This window comes from Electrona antarctica, assembly GCF_951216825.1.
Source record: "Electrona antarctica genome assembly, chromosome: 11".
Taxonomy (NCBI): Eukaryota; Metazoa; Chordata; class Actinopteri; order Myctophiformes; family Myctophidae; genus Electrona; species Electrona antarctica.
In genome coordinates, this window is record NC_136792.1 from 20,458,504 (window position 1) to 20,478,536 (window position 20,033).

The 20,033-nt window shown below is 40.9% G+C and overlaps 1 protein-coding gene across 1 annotated transcript; it reads right to left on the reverse strand.

The window, feature by feature from the left end:
- Positions 1 to 933: 933 nt before the first annotated feature.
- LOC306932035 (caspase-1-like) lies at positions 934 to 16,648 on the reverse strand. Its single transcript, XM_079513740.1, has 14 exons — positions 16,580 to 16,648; positions 10,319 to 10,657; positions 10,040 to 10,149; positions 9,463 to 9,651; positions 8,751 to 8,985; positions 8,477 to 8,638; positions 3,560 to 3,665; positions 3,334 to 3,497; positions 3,055 to 3,164; positions 2,474 to 2,662; positions 1,765 to 1,999; positions 1,496 to 1,648; positions 1,216 to 1,325; positions 934 to 1,056 (listed from the first exon to the last, which is right to left on the reverse strand). Exons 1-14 carry the CDS (start codon positions 16,584 to 16,586, stop codon positions 958 to 960), a joined length of 2,208 nt encoding a protein of 735 aa, XP_079369866.1. The 5' UTR covers positions 16,587 to 16,648; the 3' UTR covers positions 934 to 957.
- Positions 16,649 to 20,033: the final 3,385 nt, after the last annotated feature.

The following is a 20,033-nucleotide window of genomic DNA, read 5'->3' on the forward strand; positions in this document are numbered from 1 at the left end:
GTTATTTTCCGGTGAGACGTCATCGAAAATGTTACCCCCCATTTTAGCCGACGAGACCGAAAATCTTAAAACGTGAACTCTTGATCTAAAATCATTCTGTCCAATTCTAAGAAAAGATGATGTGTTTGACGGCCCATCGCGGTCGAGAGTGTTTTGGCTACATCAAGCTACTTCAGCTACATCCGGGATAGCGTCCGGTCTGTCGCTAAATGTGCTCCGCTGCTATAAATCGCTGGGCGCTCTGATTTAATGGATTAACCCCGTTTGGACATACGGTGTGTGCATAGGGAGTCAAGATCTTTAACAACACATTGCCTGCCAAAGACGTATATTTACATCCTATCAAATCCAACCGTTCCCTGCCTAAGATGTTACGTCTTTAGGTCTTTATAGTGGTTTAAGTTTAGGTCCCGGGTCGTATGCTACACATACCCTATGCTATACATACATTAGCAGAGGGTTGCTAGGCAATCAATTACACAGTAAATACATTGTAAGCAAAATGGCCGTGCGCATCCACTCGCAGTGGCGGATGAACCCTTTGTGGTGCCCGGTGCTATGACCCGTTTTGGTGACTGTGACCCCGGCCCCAGGACAGTTTAATCAGTGGAGGGCAGCACGGAAAATTATTGATTCACCGGCGCGTTTCAGTTTTAGCGCTGCTTCAGCTGCCTTTGCTTCTAAATTTCGGCACTTGCGTCGGTAGTTCAGTCTTCTTTCACTTTCTCTATGCCGTTTGTCTTCTATACAACAGTGAAGCATTTTTAAAAATCAGGGAAAAAAAGTTGTTGATTTAGGTAAATTTCACAATAAAGCATCTAAAATACTGCTCACCAAGGGATGTCGGGATAGTACAGAATATTTTTGAGTTCTATACAGATTTGTAAAAGTCTGTGTGTTAAAAATAACTAGCCTTCGAAATATCATATTATTATTTTTTTTGTGGTCAGTGTTGTTTCAGTAGCCTGGAAGGAGGTAGAGGTGTTTTGTCAACGTGCATCTGTCTTTGGTGGGCATCTGTTTTTTCCTTTCAAATTCCTCAAAGCGGTTCATGACCTGTGTGATTAAAACATTATTATGAAAGGTACAATAGTTTGACTGTAGGTAACACAGATGTTACATGCATTTATGATCAATTATCGATCATCCTTGCTGGTAGATTGCTTTTGGATCACAATGCAAATTGGTAAAACTTTAGTCATTTGAAACACTTGCCTTCCTGAACAGTTCCTCAATGTGATCCTCCAGCGCAAACGTGTTGAATATCTCAACGATGTACTGGATAAGAAAGGATCCATCTGCTGGACTTCTATATGAAAGAGTATCTGCAGGATATAATAAGAGAATGCACATAAATGTATTATCATCATAAATGTATTATCATTTTAGTATCTTATCTATGATCTTATCTATCAAGTTATATTAATCATCAATCACTAAAGAAGATTTTGTCTCCCCTATATAAGTAAATATGTTATTGTTAATATACACTCACGTGGGGTGCAGGAAAGGAGGGAGATAAAGTCCTTTTCTTTGTGCACCCGGAAAGCATCATCCTCTATGCCTTCTGTGACATTCGGAGGGTTAAAGGGTGACTGGTAAGCATCTGCACCAACACCATCATGTACAATCGTCTTCCCTTCCACCTCTGAAAAAAACACATCATTGGCCAGGACAATTTAGGAGAACATTTTGAAGTCCCCTTGTGTGATATGTCTGAAAAAGTGCAAAGTATGGGAATTCCTATGAAAACCAGAGCATCACCTCCTCTGCAGGCCTGGATGATGATAACCTTGGGTTTATCTCGCAGAGCCGGACAGTTCTCTGTGTTCAGGTGGGTGTAGATATTATCAATGGGGAACTCTGCCTGATTTTTCTCTGTCCAGTCGACGCCTAAGATGACTCCTAACTTCCCATGAGACATGATGATGACAAAAACACTGTCTGTGTTGGAGAGACGTGGATCTTGTGAAAACTTCTTGATAGCTGAGTCAATTGCCTGTAACAAAAAAGTCAGACAGCCCTATTAAGTAGGCTAGGCTAAATCCCTCACTAAATTACTTAAAGGAGCATTCAGTGATTTGGGTGATTTGGAAAACCCCCCGGTCCGCCCCGGTAACAAGATGTGCACATGCACGCACTACAGTGGGGGGGGGGACGCCACACCAAGGCCCCGCTCGATCATGATTGGCGGAAGGCCCCTCTCTATCCTGATTGGATGAAGGCTTTGCCACCTAGCCAAAAAAGAAACCTAAGGTTTTTTGACCCCCAGGGGTTAACTGGGGACAGGGAACTTCTTATATGGTCAGCACACTCTATAGTAGGGAGGATTATCACAACAAAAGTGATATTTGAATTAAGTGAAATCACTGAATATACCTTTAAGTCAATCACTCACTACATCACATTCAATTAGTCACTCACTACACCAAGTAACTGGAGAAAATCCCTTCCTGTGTTAAGCCTACAGTACCTGCGCGCTGAGATTTCTATGTTGTTCCACTTCGTATCCCAATGCTTTGAGCAACGTCCACATGTTCTCCTCATCTTTCTGAGCACCATTCCTTTTCATCCAAGGTAAGTCAAACTCCACATTAGTGATTAATAAGGCCAGGCGATTCCTATTGGACTTCTCACGCATACGGTACATCTGTGAAGAAACCTATTATAGGCAGAACATTAGAATCATTCATCAAAGTGTTTCAAAAACATAATATTCTGAACAGGATAGTACAAGAGTTTAAACTACAGTTTGTGACATAAAAATTCAAGTATCCCTCTTTGACCACATTTGTGAAACCATAATAAATATTGTGACAATATGCTTTCACAAACATATATAGAGTGCACATGCAACTATGAAATTAGAAATGAGATAAATTGAAGATCCTGCATAGGGTCTCTTTTGTGAGTACAACCCAGTAAGTATAAGCATAGCTTGCATCTCTTGCATTATGCATTTATTTCATCTATTTCAGAAGACATGAGATGTCTGGTACAGCTTTTAAAATTGTATTAATATTATTAAAATTGAATGTATTATCAATTACTTACCTTTGGGTTCTTTAGTTGAGCCTTCACGAATGCATCAGTACAGGGTCTGAGTGTGAGGGACATTTCACAGTCACACGCCTTTGACTCCTCCTGGGACAATGGGGGCACAGCTGGAAAACCCAAAGTATATAATCAGTGGCTACTTGTGTAGTGTACATTACAGTAGACTAGAGACCTGATTACAAAGATGCAATGCTTGCATTTAAGTGAAAAGCATACATGTTCTCTTGGTAAAATGCAATCGGGACAGTGGCTGTCTACTGAAAGACCTGAACTGACCTGCATTAGAAGGGATAGACACTGGAGCAGCTTGGACTCCCTTTGATGTGAACTGACCTGTCTGGGCTGGTTGCTCTGAGGACAGACCCAGTTCGAAGTATAGTGCAGAATCTCTCTCCTCAAGATGAGTGATCAGTGCGTTAGAAGCCTTGTTTCCTTTCTTCCTAATACGAGAAAACGTGCCTTGTCAGTTTTGGTATTGTGCTCCTCAAGTACTGCTTCGTGCTCTGCATCGTTCAACACCGTAGCATCCAAGAGGTCATCCAGGAGCTGCTTGAGTATTGGAAGTGATACTTTCGCTACAAATTCACGCCGAATCTTGGTAAGCTTATCTAGGAGAGAGAGACAGATAAAAGCACCACAGGTGAACAAGGCATAAAACAACCCATATGTGTAAAAAGAAAATATTACCGTAATATAGGGCTTTCACTTCTAGTGATTTTGACTAGTTGACTAGTTGCCTAGTTATTATTCTGATATTTGTACATTTAAAAACTGTGTACATTGGTGACTATAATCTAGCATTCTAGCTGATCTTGAGGCCTACAAAAAAAAACTTATCAACTAGTCAACTAGTACCAACAAGGTCAACTAGTGGATTTACTAGTAGTCGACTAGTTGCTTAAAGCCCTACCGTAATAATGGCATTTTATACTACTGTAACTCATCTGTGATATAAATAAACACATGTACTTTTTATTTGAATAAACATTTTGAAGGGATTCATGTCAGGTGAACTGGGCACTAAAACGAAGCGGGCACTGAAGAGAACAGTTGGTACAGGAAAACTAGGCACTTCTTAAAGGACCACTTCACCCATTTTCAATGTATGTTCATATATTTGCTCACTAATTTGAAGTCCCCTTGTGTCTATCTATGTCTGATTGATTGATTGATTGAAATATTTATTAACAGTTTGTAGAATTACAGTACATTTCAAGCACAACTCAATACAAAGACTGTTAACTGTGAGTGGACGACCCAATAAAGCACTACACTTGTTTACAATTAAGAGGGTCCACCTTGTTCAAATCATCAAAACATTTAGAGACGTACAAATAGACACTTCTATATAGCCAGAAAGAACAGAACAGGAATTCATCATAAAGGAGGTAAAAAAGGGAAAATAAACATACAGTGAGGGGAAAAGGGGTGGGTGGTGAGGGGGGGATTCAGATTTTTACAGGGGCCAGTTTCGAATTGCAGCCGTCTGTAGGTGCGCTTTGAGAGCGGTTTTGAAGGAGTCAAGGGATTTGCATGTCTTAATGACTGTTGGTAGGGCGTTCCACATTTTGGTGGCATAGGAGCGAAAATAATTGAGTCCCTTGTTTGTGCCGAATCTGGGTTGCACATGGTTTGTTGCGCTCCCTCTGGTGTTGTGGGTGTGGACTTCGTTAACATTAAGGAAGTATTTAGACAGGTACATGGGTATCTTGGTGGTGTATCGAATCTTGTGGACCAGACCCATGCAAGATGCTGTACTCTGTCATCGACCCTAAGCCATTCCAGCCTGTCAAAGTGGGCAGGGGTGAGGTGGGTTCGGGGGGTGAGGCCAAGTAGGAGCCTGACCAGTTTGTTTTGGGAAGTCTGGAGCCTTGTTTTAAGGGCCTTTGAGGTGCTGTGGTACCAAGAGGTGCATGCATAGTCAAAGAAACCTTGTACGAGGGCTCCTGTTAGGGTCTTCAAGCTGTAAAGGAATCTTGTTCTTTGGTTGACTTTTTTGATTACGTTGGTGGCCATTTTATCACCGGAAAGATTAGCCTCCAGGATGGAACCTAGGTAGGTAATTTCATCTTTTTGTGTAATAATATTGTCACCAAGAAGCCATCTGCCTTGCTGAGATTACCATTTGATCCAAAGAGAATGGATTCAGTTTTTCCCAGGTGTAAAGATAGTTTGTTATCAGCGAGCCAGGTGCAGATTCTACCGAGTTCAGAGCTGAGGGCCTTTTCAACCTGCAGTTTGTTCCTGTCCGAGACTAGCAGTGCTGAGTCATCTGCGAACAGGAACAAGTTGCAGTCACAAGCTGATGTCATACGATAAGATAAGATCTTTATTGTCACTGTATGAGACATACAACGAAATTCCTTTAGTGCAGCACAACATATAACAGTATCAAGAGAGAACACAAAAGACAACGAAAAAACACTGACATATATACATATATTAGGAACAGTAAAGCCCCTAGTATGCTTCCTTGTGGAACGCCACAGCTCATTGGGAGGGGGGGGGGGACAGTGTTCCGTTCACCTCCACCATCTGTTCTCTCCCCTCCAGGTATGATTGCATCCAGCTCACTGATGTGCTATCAAAACCAATTGCTTTTAGTTTGTTAACCAGTATGGAGTGGTTCACTAGAGGCCTTAGGCCTCAGGCCTCCGGCCTACCATACCAGGCCTCAGGCCAACCATTGCGTGGCACATCTATGCACAGAATATCTATGTTCACAGTGAAAGGGTGTGTTGTTGAGAAGAACCACACGCATATACTCACTATGCATATTTCCAGGCAATATAGGCATTTAAGGAGCATGACGTTTGGTAGAGTGGTGGGGCACTCAACTGAATTTGGATAACCCCATGAATTTTGGGATATTAAGCATTAGCTAAAGCCAAGGTAACTTATCTATGGACTCCTTGTGATAGGGCAGTCTGAAGTATTTTAAAGCACTACATTACTTTTCCCCAAAAAATATTTTGAGCTGAGAAATCACGCAAATTCTGTCTGTGTCTATTCTGGAAACATTTTGTTGAGGCAAAATTGTGGCCTAATTATTTCCCCCCTTCTTCTTATTATCATTATTCAAACAGTAGAATGGTGACCCAAGGGCGAGGTTATACATGAAAGTGAAACTAAAAAAAGTTGAGAGTAAACCAACGATTTTGTTTAAAATCTGGCCTTTGTTGGGTGTAAACAATAAACAGGTAGAAATGATGTCAGTATTCACATAAAAGTGCAGGCGTATTAGGTTTCCAGCATGATTTTTACCTAATTTTATAGATAACATACTGTATGTTTGCGCTGCATGTCGGCTTTGCAATGTAATTAAATCTAGTCTTACCTGCCATTCTTCTACTGTAGGCTACTGTTGCTGTACTGTTACTTCAACCTTGTTGCGTCGTTTTTACTTCTTCTCAAACGTTTGGGCAATTACTTAAAAATGCTGTAGTAACATTATAGGTTATTGACAGTGGTAGAGAAGAGACGCGCGCACTTCCTTTATATGGTTCCTTAGTCCTTACTGTAACTGCACAACCCACCAACTTTTGCTTTTAGGGCTACAATGCCAATTAGCGCCACAAGGTGGTGCCTCCGGTCTAGTGGTGAAGTCATATAAGTCTATGGGGGAAGTAGTCAAGAGTTGGTTGAGAGTAAACTGAGTCCTGACATTTGACTCCTGCACAAATGATTGATTTATTGATTGATTGATTGACTGACTGATTGAAAACGTTATTAACAGTTTGTAGAATAAGCACAGGACACTGTCACAGTTCATACAAGGTCTGCTTAGGATAAATAAATACCTCCATTTTCAACTATTCACCAGAACATTTAATGTCATACAAATATACAGTAGCCTACTATGCAAAAATAAAAACAGTTTAAACATAATTTAAACGATTAGAAATTAAAATTTAAATTGCCAAGCTATTATGATGAATTGAACATGGTGCACCCTATTGTAAACAAGTGTAATGCTTTATGGTGTCGTCCACAGTTAACAGTTTTGTATTGAGTTGTGCTTGAAATGTACTAATTCTCCAATCTGTTAATAAATCAACAAATAAATGGGTGATCTAAAAGTCAGAGGTCAAAAGTCAGAACACGGTCAGTTGTTCGGCATGAGAGACACTTGTATATTTGTATCCTCACCCCCTCCCTGTACTATACTGTACATATTGTATTACATAACAGTAAAAGCCCCAGTAGCAGAAAAAATATATATTTAGAGAAAGTAGGAGAGGGGGCAATTTAGTTGAGGTAGGAATCTAAGAAGACCAGTTGTAATTTGAAGTCAGCCATGATTTTAGGTTAGTGTTACACCCTGAGTTCTCTGTTCAATCAATTAGTAACGCCCAGTGCTCAGGACGGAGATTGATAAAAACTACAGAGATTATTGATCAAAACCGATCGCATCGCTCCACAGGCTGGGAGCGTCTGTTGCGCAACATTCAATGTTATTTTCCGGTGAGACGTCATCGAAAATGTTCCCCCCCATTTTAGCCGACGAGACCGAAAATCTTAAAACGTGAACTCTTGATCTAAAATCATTCTGTCCAATTCTAAGAAAAGATGATGTGTTTGACGGCCCATCGCGGTCGAGAGTGTTTTGGCTACATCAAGCTACTTCAGCTACATCCGGGATAGCGTCCGGTCTGTCGCTAAATGTGCTCCGCTGCTATAAATCGCTGGGCGCGCTGATTTAATGGATTAACCCCGGACGTTTGGACATACGGTGTGTGCATAGGGAGTCAAGATCTTTAACAACACATTGCCTGCCAAAGACGTAAATTTACATCCTATCAAATCCAACCGTTCCCTGGCTAAGATGTTACGTCTTTAGGTCTTTATAGTGGTTTAAGTTTAGGTCCTGGGTCGTATGCTACACATACCCTATGCTATACATACATTAGCAGAGGGTTGCTAGGCAATCAATTACACAGAAAATATACTGTAAGCAAAATGGCCGTGCGCATCCACTCGCAGTGGCGGATGAACCCTTTGTGGTGCCCGGTGCTATGACCCGTTTTGGTGACTGTGACCCCGGCCCCAGGACAGTTTAATCAGTGGAGGGCAGCGCGGAAAATTATTGATTCACCGGCGCGTTTCAGTTTTAGCGCTGCTTCAGCTGCCTTTGCTTCTAAATTTCGGCACTTGCGTCGGTAGTTCAGTCTTCTTTCACTTTCTCTATGCCGTTTGTCTTCTATACAACAGTGAAGCATTTTAAAAAATCAGGGAAAAAAAGGTTGTTGATTTAGGTAAATTTCACAATAAAGCATCTAAAATACTGCTCACCAAGGGATGTCGGGATAGTACAGAATATATATATTTTTTTTTGCCCAGGGTCCACAGAGAGGTGGTCCGCGGTCCGGTCGTGGACCGCAGTCCGCCAGTTGAGGACCCCTGGGCTATAGTCAAATACTTGTATCACCACTAATAACGGAAAGGAGGGAGATAAAGTCCTTTTCTTTGTGCACCCGGAAAGCATCATCCTCTATGCCTTCTGTGTCATTCGGAGGGTTAAAGGGTGATTGGTAAGCATCTGCACCAACACCATCATGTACAATCGTCTTCCCTTCCACCTCTGAAAAAATCACATCATTGGCCAGGACAATTTAGGAGAACATTTTGAAGTCCCCTTGTGTTTATCTATGTCTGAAAAAGTATGGGAATTCCTATGACAACCAGAGCATCACCTCCTCTGCAGGCCTGGATGATGATAACCTTGGGTTTATCTCGCAGAGCCGGACAGTTCTCTGTGTTCAGGTGGGTGTAGATATTTTCAATGGGGAACTCTGCCTGATTTTTCTCTGTCCAGTCGACGCCTAAGATGACTCCTAACTTCCCATGAGACATGATGATGACAAAAACACTGTCTGTGTTGGAGAGACGTGGATCTTGTGAAAACTTCTTGATAGCTGAGTCAATTCCCTGTAACAAAAAAGTCAGACAGCCCTATTAAGTAGGCTAAATCCCTCACTAAATTATATTAAAGGAGCATTCAGTGATTTGGGTGATTTGGAAAACCCCCCGGTCCGCCCCGGTAACAAGATGTGCACATGCACGCACTACAGTGGGGGGGGGGACGCGACAGGCCAACAGCACACACACCAAGGCCCCGCTCGATCATGATTGGCGGAAGGCCCCTCTCTATCCTGATTGGATGAAGGCTTTGCCACCTAGCCAAAAACGAAACCTGTTAACTGGGGACAGGGAACTTCTTATATGGTCAGCACACTCTATAGTAGGGAGGATTATCGCAACAAAACAAAAAAATAAGTGATATTTGAATTAAGTGAAATCACTGAATATACCTTTAAGTCAATCACTCACTACATCACATTCAATTAGTCACTCACTACACCAAGTAACTGGAGAAAATCCCTTCCTGTGTTAAGCCTACAGTACCTGCGCGCTGAGATTTCTATGTTGTTCCACTTCGTATCCCAATGCTTTGAGCAACGTCCACATGTTCTCCTCATCTTTCTGAGCACCATTCCTTTTCAGCCGAGGTAAGTCAAACTCCACATTAGTGATTAATAAGGCTAGGCGATTCCTATTGGACTTCTCACGCATACGGTACATCTGTGAAGAAACCTATTATAGGCAGAACATTAGAATCATTCATCAAAGTGTTTCAAAAACATAATATTCTGAACAGGATAGTACAAGAGTTTAAACTACAGTTTGTGACATACAAAAAGTATCCCTCTTTGATCCACATTTGTGAAACCATAATAAATATTGTGACAATATGCTTTCACAAACATATATAGTGCACATGCAACTATGAAATTAGAAATGAGATAAATTGAAGATCCTGCATAGGGTCTCTTTTGTGAGTACAACCCAGTAAGTATAAGCATAGCTTGCATCTCTTGCATTATGCATTTATTTCATCTATTTCAGAAGACATGAGATTTCTGGTACAGCTTTTAAAATTGTATTAGTATTATTAATTATTAATGTATTATCAATTACTTACCTTTGGGTTCTTTAGTTGAGCCTTCACGAATGCATCAGTACAGGGTCTGAGTGTGAGGGACATTTCACAGTCACACGCCTTTGACTCCTCCTGGGACAATGGGGGCACAGCTGGAAAACCCAAAGTATATAATCAGCGGCTACTTGTGTAGTGTACATTACAGTAGACTAGAGACCTGATTACAAAGATGCAATGTTTGCATTTAAGTGAAAAGCATACATGTTCTCTTGGTAAAATGCAATCGGGACAGTGGCTGTCTACTGAAAGACCTGAACTGACCTGCATTAGAAGGGATAGACACTGGAGCAGCTTGGACTCCCTTTGATGTGAACTGACCTGTCTGGGCTGGTTGCTCTGAGGACAGACCCAGTTCGAAGTATAGTGCAGAATCTCTCTCCTCAAGATGAGTGATCAGTGCGTTAGAAGCCTTGTCTCCTTTCTTCCTAATAATGTCTACGAGAAAACGTGCCTTGTCAGTTTTGGTATTGTACTCCTCAAGTACTGCTTCTTTCTCTCCATCGTTCAACACCGTAGCATCCAAGAGGTCATCCAGGAGCTGCTTGAGTAATGGAAGTGATACTTTCGCTACAAATACACGCCGAATCTTGGTAAGCTTATCTAGGAGAGAGAGACAGATAAAAGCACCACAGGTGAACAAGGCATAAAACAACCCATATGTGTATGTGTATATAGTGTGTATATGTGTGTATATAGGGCTTTCACTTCTAGTGATTTTTACTAGTTGACTAGTTGCCTAGTTTTTTTTTAATGATATTTGTACATTTAAAAACTGTGTACATTGGTGACTATAATCTAGCATTCTAGCTGATCTTGAGGCCTACAAAAAAAACGTATCAACTAGTCAACTAGTACCAACAAGGTCAACTAGTGGATTTACTAGTAGTCGACTAGTTGCTTAAAGCCCTACCGTAATAATGGCATTTTATACTACTGTAACTCATCTGTGATATCAATAAACATATTTTATTTGGAGGAGAAAAAATAAATATGGAACATTTTGAAGGGATTCATGTCAGGTGAACTGGGCACTAAAACGAAGCGGGCACTGAAGAGAACAGTTGGTACAGGAAAACTAGGCACTTCTTAAAGGACCACTTCACCCATTTTCAATGTATGTTCATATATTTGCTCACTAATGCTTACTAAACGATGGTACCATTTTTGCGTATTAGGTCTGTGTCTAAGGAATGAGGTAATTTCCACTGCAAATAAAGCATCAAACTGCATGCATCAGATATCAACTATAATATGAATAGTTTTTATGTGAAATAGTCGGCATCGCTACGAGGGTGTCAAAACTCAATCCCCTTTTCAGTGCACCAGACCCCTGGGGGATGGATTGCTGAGGTGGAGCATGATGACGGCCATACAGTTTAGAGTTTACTGCATGAAGCCATGCTACTCACAGGCTGAGTTGTCCATTGACATAACGCATGTGGAGGTAGAAGTATATTATGTTATTTAATGGGTATTCCCCTTAATGAATACAATCTGAATAGAGTGATAATTGGCTGGGTTTCCCAAATAAATGTTGTGTTGCACGTAGCTTGAACACACTCCTCTAGGCCGCAAACAGAAGCCTGTGTGCGGTCTAATTGGCTGCATGGCAGCCAATCAGACACTATGTCCTTTTTTGGGAAACACTGTCAGCCTAGGCACACCTGAACTTCCATGCGCGGCCAAAAGAAGCTGTCTGCCGTCTCTTCCGGGTTTTTAGACAGCTGGTGGATGGAAATTAAGCTCCACCCACGCGGCAGATTGCCGCGGGGGCAAGCTTTTCCGGGAATCTGGCCGACGCGGCAATCTGCAGCGTGGGTGGAGTTTAATTTCCATCCACCAGCTGTCTAAAAACCCGGAAGAAACCCGCTGCAGACAGCTTATTTTGTCCGCGCATGGAATCTTAGGTGTGCTGCCTTACACTCTGCCAAACACAACAACATAGAAATAGACAACCTATAGACTAGAGCACAGCCAAACCAGTCCTCATTGCGCACGTAAGGCCTCCTGCATGAATACATTTAGAAGCAAGCCTGTTCTTACTCCCTGTACTTGGGAGTAGGGGTAATACTGGTGGGGTTTTCTTCCACAAACATGCAATGACTACCATGAAACGCACCTACTGTAAATATATATATGTACCATGTACTTATGTATGTATTATGCAATGTGTCACTGCAAAGATGTGGAATAAAAATTCAATTATAAAAAAAAAATACAAAGACTGTGAGTGGACGACCCAATAAAGCATTACACTTAAGAGGGTCCACCTTGTTCAAATCATCAAAACATTTAGAGACACTTCTATATAGCCAGAAAGAACAGAACAGGAATTCATCATAAAGGAGGTAAAAAAGGGAAAATAAATATATACAGTGAGGGGAAAAGGGGTGGGTGGTGAGGGGGGGATTCAGATTTTTACGGGGGCCAGTTTCGAATTGCAGACGTCTGTAGGTGCGCTTTGAGAGCGGTTTTGAAGGAGTCAAGGGATTTGCATGTCTTAATGACTGTTGGTAGGGCGTTCCACATTTTGGTGGCATAGGAGCGAAAAGAATTGAGTCCCTTGTTTGTGCCGAATCTGGGTTGCACATGGTTTGTTGCGCTCCCTCTGGTGTTGTGCATGGGTGTGGACTTCGTTAACATTAAGGAAGTATTTAGACAGGTACATGGGTATCTTGGTGGTGTATCGAATCTTGTGGACCAGACCCATTGCAAGATGCTGTACTCTGTCATCGACCCTAAGCCATTCCAGCCTGTCAAAGTGGGCAGGGGTGAGGTGGGTTCGGGGGGTGAGGCCAAGTAGGAGCCTGACCGGTTTGTTTTGGGAAGTCTGGAGCCTTGTTTTAAGGGCCTTTGAGGTGCTGTGGTACCAAGAGGTGCATGCATAGTCAAAGAAACCTTGTACGAGGGCTCCTGTTAGGGTCTTCAAGGTGTTTTTGTTGACCAGTGAGGAGATCCTGTAAAGGAATCTTGTTCTTTGGTTGACTTTTTTGATTACGTTGGTGGCCATTTTATCACTGGAAAGATTAGCCTCCAGGATGGAACCTAGGTAGGTAATTTCATCTTTTCGTGTGATAATATTGTCACCCACTCTAACCAAGAAGCCATCTGCCTTGCTGAGATGAATACCATTTGATCCAAAGAGAATGGATTCAGTTTTTCCCAGGTGTAAAGATAGTTTGTTATCAGCGAGCCAGGTGCAGATTCTACCGAGTTCAGAGCTGAGGGCCTTTTCAACCTGCAGTTTGTTCCTGTCCGAGACTAGCAGTGCTGAGTCATCTGCGAACAGGAACAAGTTGCAGTCACAAGCTGATGTCATACGATAAGATAAGATCTTTATTGTCACTGTATGAGACATACAACGAAATTCCGTTTAGTGCAGCACAACATATAACAGTATCAAGAGAGAACACAAAAGACAACGAAAAAACACTGACATACATATATTAGGAACAGTAAAGCCCCTAGTATGCTTCCTTGTGGAATGCCACAGCTCACTGGGAGGGGGGGGGGGGGACAGTGTTCCGTTCACCTCCACCATCTGTTCTCTCCCCTCCAGGTATAGGATTGCATCCAGCTCACTGATGTGCTATCAAAACCAATTGCTTTTAGTTTGTTAACCAGTATGGAGTGGTTCACTAGAGGCCTTAGGCCTCAGGCCTACCATACCAGGCCTCAGGCCAACCATTGCGTGGCCAACACATTCTCACACATGTCATAATTTTACCTCGCCTTCTGACGTTTGGCAAAATACTTCAATTACCTCAATTCTTGACGTATTTAAATAATACGTCATGGCGTGACTTAAGTGTAAAAAGGTCACGCTCTGACGTTTTTTATTTTTCTGCCTAAAATAATCTGAAGCTATATTATTATTCATGTCATGTTAGAGCAGGTCTGAAATAAATGTCAGAGCTGATATCGACATATAAATATGAAATAAATGCTTAAACATGTCACTATGTCTAATGTTATAACCATTGGGTTAACCAATGCTAACAACTTCCCTGCTAAAGTATGCAAATTCCGCTAAAATCCGCCTTTTTGTACACAATCGTTTTGGAAGATAATACTAGTCTTTTACTAACTGGCTAACAGAAATAGCAGATAAAGAAGTATTAACACTGATAGTTTGTAAAAAAAAATGTGTTTATTTTGGTCCGCCTAAAGCTAATTCATGCTAATGTTCCAGCTGGGGGCACTGGTGGAAAATGCGGAAATGGCTTCCTATTTCCAATAGCAGAAGAAGAAGAAGACTCGAACGAATTTAGTGTAAACATTGTAACATTATGTCACCATAACGTGGTTATTATTAGTTGCTTTGGAATGTACCTGCCATGAAAATTAAGGTCATAATAACGCAGATCGCATCGATATGTAATATAGTGCGATAATGCACTTGTTTAGCTACAGGATTGATATCAATATATTAGCTAAATGTAGCTAACGGCTATCGTTGCGGCGTTGCCAGTTTCTGCGAGAGAAATAAGCAACCCGCCCGGTATATGAAAACAAGACCAAAATAAGCGAAAATAGCCGATCTACAAGCAATTAACAACACAAATCTTGTCCAAATCTGATATGGGGTCCCAGTCCCTGGCACAAAATACATTTTTTTGATGTAGGGTTCTTGGACAATACATAATTCTGGGGGTCCTTGACATGGAAATGTGTGAAAATCACTGGAAACTTTAGAAACAAGCCCCCCAAAAACGCAACCTGCAAGGCTGCAACTACCAATAAGCTCAAAGTCGCTTATAATAAGAGGACTTGGCAACCCTCGCAACAGGAAGTTAAGTCATTTGACACTACTCGGTGAATATAAATAATAATAAAAACATGTAGGACCAACTTCCTGTAGCGAGGGTTGCCAAGTCCTCTTATTATAAGCGACCCCCAGAATTATGTATTGTCCAAGAACCCTACATCAAAAAATGTATTTTATGCCAGGGACTGGGACCCCATATCAGATTTGGACAAGATTTGTGTTGTTAATTGCTTGTAGATCGGCTATTTTCGCTTATTTTGGTCTTGTTTTCATATACCGGGCGGGTTGCTTATTTCTCTCGCAGAAACTGGCAACGCCGCAACGATAGCCGTTAGCTACATTTAGCTAATATATTGATATCAATCCTGTAGCTAAACAAGTGCATTATCGCACTATATTACATATCGATGCGATCTGCGTTATTATGACCTTAATGTTCATGGCAGGTACATTCCAAAGCAACTAATAATAACCACGTTATGGTGACATAATGTTACAATGTTTACACTAAATTCGTTCGAGTCTTCTTCTTCTGCTATTGGAAATAGGAAGCCATTTCCGCATTTTCCACCAGTGCCCCCAGCTGGAACATTAGCATGAATTAGCTTTAGGCGGACCAAAATAAACACATTTTTTTTTACAAACTATCAGTGTTAATACTTCTTTATCTGCTATTTCTGTTAGCCAGTTAGTAAAAGACTAGTATTATCTTCCAAAACGATTGTGTACAAAAAGGCGGATTTTAGCGGAATTTGCATACTTTAGCAGGGAAGTTGTTAGCATTGGTTAACCCAATGGTTATAACATTAGACATAGTGACATGTTTAAGCATTTATTTCATATTTATATGTCGATATCAGCTCTGACATTTATTTCAGACCTGCTCTAACATGACATGAATAATAATATAGCTTCAGATTATTTTAGACAGAAAATAAAAAACGTCAGAGCGTGACCTTTTTACACTTAAGTCACGCCATGACGTATTATTTAAATACGTCAAGAATTGAGGTAATTGAAGTATTTTGCCAAACGTCAGAAGGTGAGGTAATCATGATGAGACAATGTTGGCGTGGCACATCTATGCACAGAATATCGCAGAATGTTCACAGTGAAAGGGTGTGTTGTTGAGAAGAACCACACGCATATACTCACTATGCATATTTCCTTTGGGAAACCCAGGCAATATTGGCATTGAAGGAGCATGACGTTTGATAGAGTGGTGGGGCACTCAACTGAATTTGGATAACCGCATGAATTTTGGGATATTAAGCATTAGCTAAAGCCAAGGTAACTTATCTATGGACTCCTTGTGATAGGGCAGTCTGAAGTATTTTAAAGCAGTACATTACTTTTCCCCAAAAAATATTTTGAGCTGAGAAATCACGCAAATTGTCTGTCTGTGTCTATTCTGGAAACATTTTGTTGAGGCAAAATTGTGGCCTAATTATTTCCACCCTTCTTCTTATTATCATTATTCAAACAGCAGAATGGTGACCCAAGAGCGAGGTTATACATGAAAGTGAAACTAAAAAAAGTTGAGAGTAAACCAACGATTTTGTTTAAAATCTGGCCTTTGTTGGGTGTAAACAATAAACAGGTAGAAATGATGTCAGTATTCACATAAAAGTGCAGGCGTATTAGGTTTCCAGCATGATTTTTACCTAATTTTATGTAACATATAGATAACATAGGCTACTGTATGTTTGCGCTGCATGTCGGCTTTGCAATGTAATTAAATCTTTAAGTCTTACCTGCCATTCTTCTACTGTAGGCTACTGTTGCTGTATGTTACTTCAACCTTGTTGCGTCGTTTTTACTTACAATCTTCTCAAACGTTTGGACAATTACTTAAAAATGCTGTAGTAACAGGTTATTGACAGTGGTAGAGAAGAGACGCGCGTACTTCCTTTATATGGTTCCTTAGTCCTTACTGTAATTGCACAACCCTCCAACTTTTGCTTTTAGGGCTACAATGCCAATTAGCGCCACAAGGTGGTGCCTCCGGTCTAGTGGTGAAGTCATATACTGTAAGTCTATGGGGGAAGTAGTCAAGAGTTGGTGAGAGTCCTGACATAATCCTCCTGCACAAATTATTGATTTATTGATTGATTGATTGACTGACTGATTGAAAACGTTATTAACAGTTTTTAGAATAAGTTCAATGTCACAGTTCAATGTCACAGTTCAATACTGTCTGCTTAGGATAAATAAATAAAAACAAAGCCCTACACTTGTTTCCATTGGGGTCCTCCATTTTCAATTATTCATCAGAACATTTAATGTCATACAAATATACAGTAGCCTACTATGCAAAAATAAAAACAGTTTAAACATAATTTAAACGGTTAGAAATTAAAAGAAAAATGGCCAAGCTATTATGATGAATTGACCCTGGACCCTATTGTAAACAAGTGTAATGCTTTATGGTGTCGTCCACAGTTAACAGTTTTGTATTGAGTTGTGCTTGAAATGTACTAATTCTCCAATCTGTTAATAAATCAACAAATAAATGGGTGATCTAAAGGTCAGAGGTCAAAAGTCAGAACACGGTCAGTTGTTCGGCATGAGGATATTATATTTGTATCCTCAGCCCCTCCCTGTATTTCTGCCAGAAGCCCTTGACGGGTGATTTCTCCACTCTGCGTGCAGGGCATGCATTTCCAACTTTCATCAACTTTCATCATTTTTCGTTACCCGACTTGCATCATTCCTAGACCGGCTGATGCCCGGTCTAATAATAAAAATAATAATAACAATACTGTAATAATAACCTCTCTTTTCATCATTGCAGCATTCTGGAACTTTTGTTATATGCTTTGCTTGGCTTTGCATGGTCTTGACCGTCTTGACCAACCACTTTTAAATTAATTAAACAGAGCCTGACAGTGGTGTTGGCACCAGGGCCACCACTAGAGGAGACTGTGAGACCATTTAAATGCACATTTTGGCTAAATGTGCACAGAGAGTTCTCTAAATATCAACTCATAAGGCCAGAAGGTCTATCTGAGACAGAAACAAACAATGGCTTATTATGGCAAACCAGAATTGTCACATTTAACCTGACATGTACAATGTATTTCATTTCTCTACTAGTATTTTGTATAGGCCTACTGATAGTTTTTGTTACCAGCTTAGGGACCATATGCTATTTAAATTATCATTGTTGCTAAACTACATTTTATATTTTTATTCTGATGTTCAATAATTCAAAATAAACCAATATACATGAATAAATAAATGTAAATTTCTGAATACTAAAAACATGTATTCAATACTATTCATACCTTCAGACTCTTTCTCCTACTCACAGAGTTGGTATGTCCAGAACATGGTGCTCTCTAGAGCTTGCACACTCTCTAATGTTCCATCTCTCTCATCACGCCAATCATCCAAATTCATTCTGTCACCTCACCCCTCGACAGAACCCGATGTTCCTCTTCCCTCATTATTTGAAACTCTCAGATCAGCACATCTCAGATCAGCTGAAAGAAACTGGCACAAAAGTGGCCAAACACACTTTCCTTTTTTTATTCACTCAACCTTTATTCTTATTCTCGCCCTCTCTACTGAAGTTTTCATCAGAAGCAGCTTTTGTAAGAAGTTGAACTAATCATTCCTCATCAAATACCTCATCAAATGCGTTAACCCCAACATCTCAGACAAGGTCCTCCTGAAACTTGTGTCATCCATGAGATTGTTCAGCTCTCCCACAATATGAATTGTAGTCCAGCATCACTCTGCCTATCTTTAGAAAACTTGACTAGATTTGAATCTGTCCAGTATATAATTCAGTCAACTATAACTCCTAGGCCTAGCATACTATAACTCCCTCCTTGCTGGTCTGCCTGCAAGGCATTCTCCATCTCTCTCTCTGCTGTCTAAAACTCAAGACCTGGCAACAAGAGTCAGACAATACCTTATTTATTTGTGAGTACTTGTTGCCTATTTAGATAGATGCTAGTTATGTCATCCAGATGTACACTGAGTATGTTGTTTACTTGTTGCCCCAGTGAATATGCATGTTGCTATTCACTGCATGGTAAACTAACTTTGGTTTTTAAATATCTGAAGGTATTGTAGGCTTGGATTTTACAAAAAAGCCGCCCTTTTAAAATACGTACGTGCGTGGTAGGTATGAATACATGTTTTTAGAAGAAGTGGGGAAACGAGCCCAGGGCAGGGAACCAACCTCAGAAAAAAAGAACAATAACATATGTACAGTTAAAGTTTCTCACCAGTAGTATCTAGCTCTTCAAAATCTGAAGGCCTTTCAGTCTGTGCGTTTAGTCCTATGCAAGCTGTTCAGTATGGGCTCCAATCAATTTGTATTCGTAAAAAAAAGGTGTGCACCTGACCTGTAAAATAACATTATATTATATTATTTATATATTATTATTATTATTTTTGCATGTAAACTTGTTGCCAAAGCTTCAAAGTGCGATGCAGCGATGAAGTAGGCACACACACACACACACACACACACACACACACACACACACACACACACACACACACACACACACACACACACACGTGCGCGCGCACGCCTGCACACACACACACACACACACACACACACACACACACACACACACACACAAACAAACACTCTCTCTCTCTCTCTCTCTCTCGCTCTCTCTCTCTCTCTCTCTCCCTCTCAAAATTACACAGCACACTGCTCATCCAAGGCAGGTGGCAGCAGCTCCATCTCTGTTTGTAGGAAAGAACATTTTCCCTCCTTATGCAGTCCCTTACCTCCCCCGCACCTGCTTTCACTGCTGTCTAGGGACACTAATGAAGTTACCTTGACTCTAACCACACTCATTCAGACCCTTAAAAGCCTCAGCAGCGCTGTGATGGCTGGCCGAAGTGCTCCCTATTGCTCACCCTCCGACCCTCTCATGCGTCAGTAAACAGCCTGTCATGTATCTAAAAGCAGCTGTTCAACCAGCAACAGTCTCTGATGCTTTAGCACCATTAACATCTCACCCTCCACTTCATGGTAGCTTTTTTTCATTCATTTCTTCTGTAAGTTCTGTTCGATCTCTTTTCCTTGTCTCTGTCTGTCCATATTATTATTTGTCTTTTATAACTATATCTTTGCCCTCTAAAAGTTGTAATTACGATCTCTATGGCCCCATGCCTACAGTACGTCATTTCTCACTGAACAGTAATGTTCTGCTGACATGATTCATGACGGCTGGG

Coding starts and splice junctions, on each gene's coding strand:
- LOC306932035 (XM_079513740.1), bottom strand. Junction 3,498..3,559: donor ACGGTGTTGAACGATGCAGA/GCACGAAGCAGT, acceptor TTCTCGTATTAG/GAAGAAAGGAAACAAGGCTT. Junction 3,165..3,333: donor GTCTATCCCTTCTAATGCAG/GTCAGTTCAGGT, acceptor TGGGTTTTCCAG/CTGTGCCCCCATTGTCCCAG.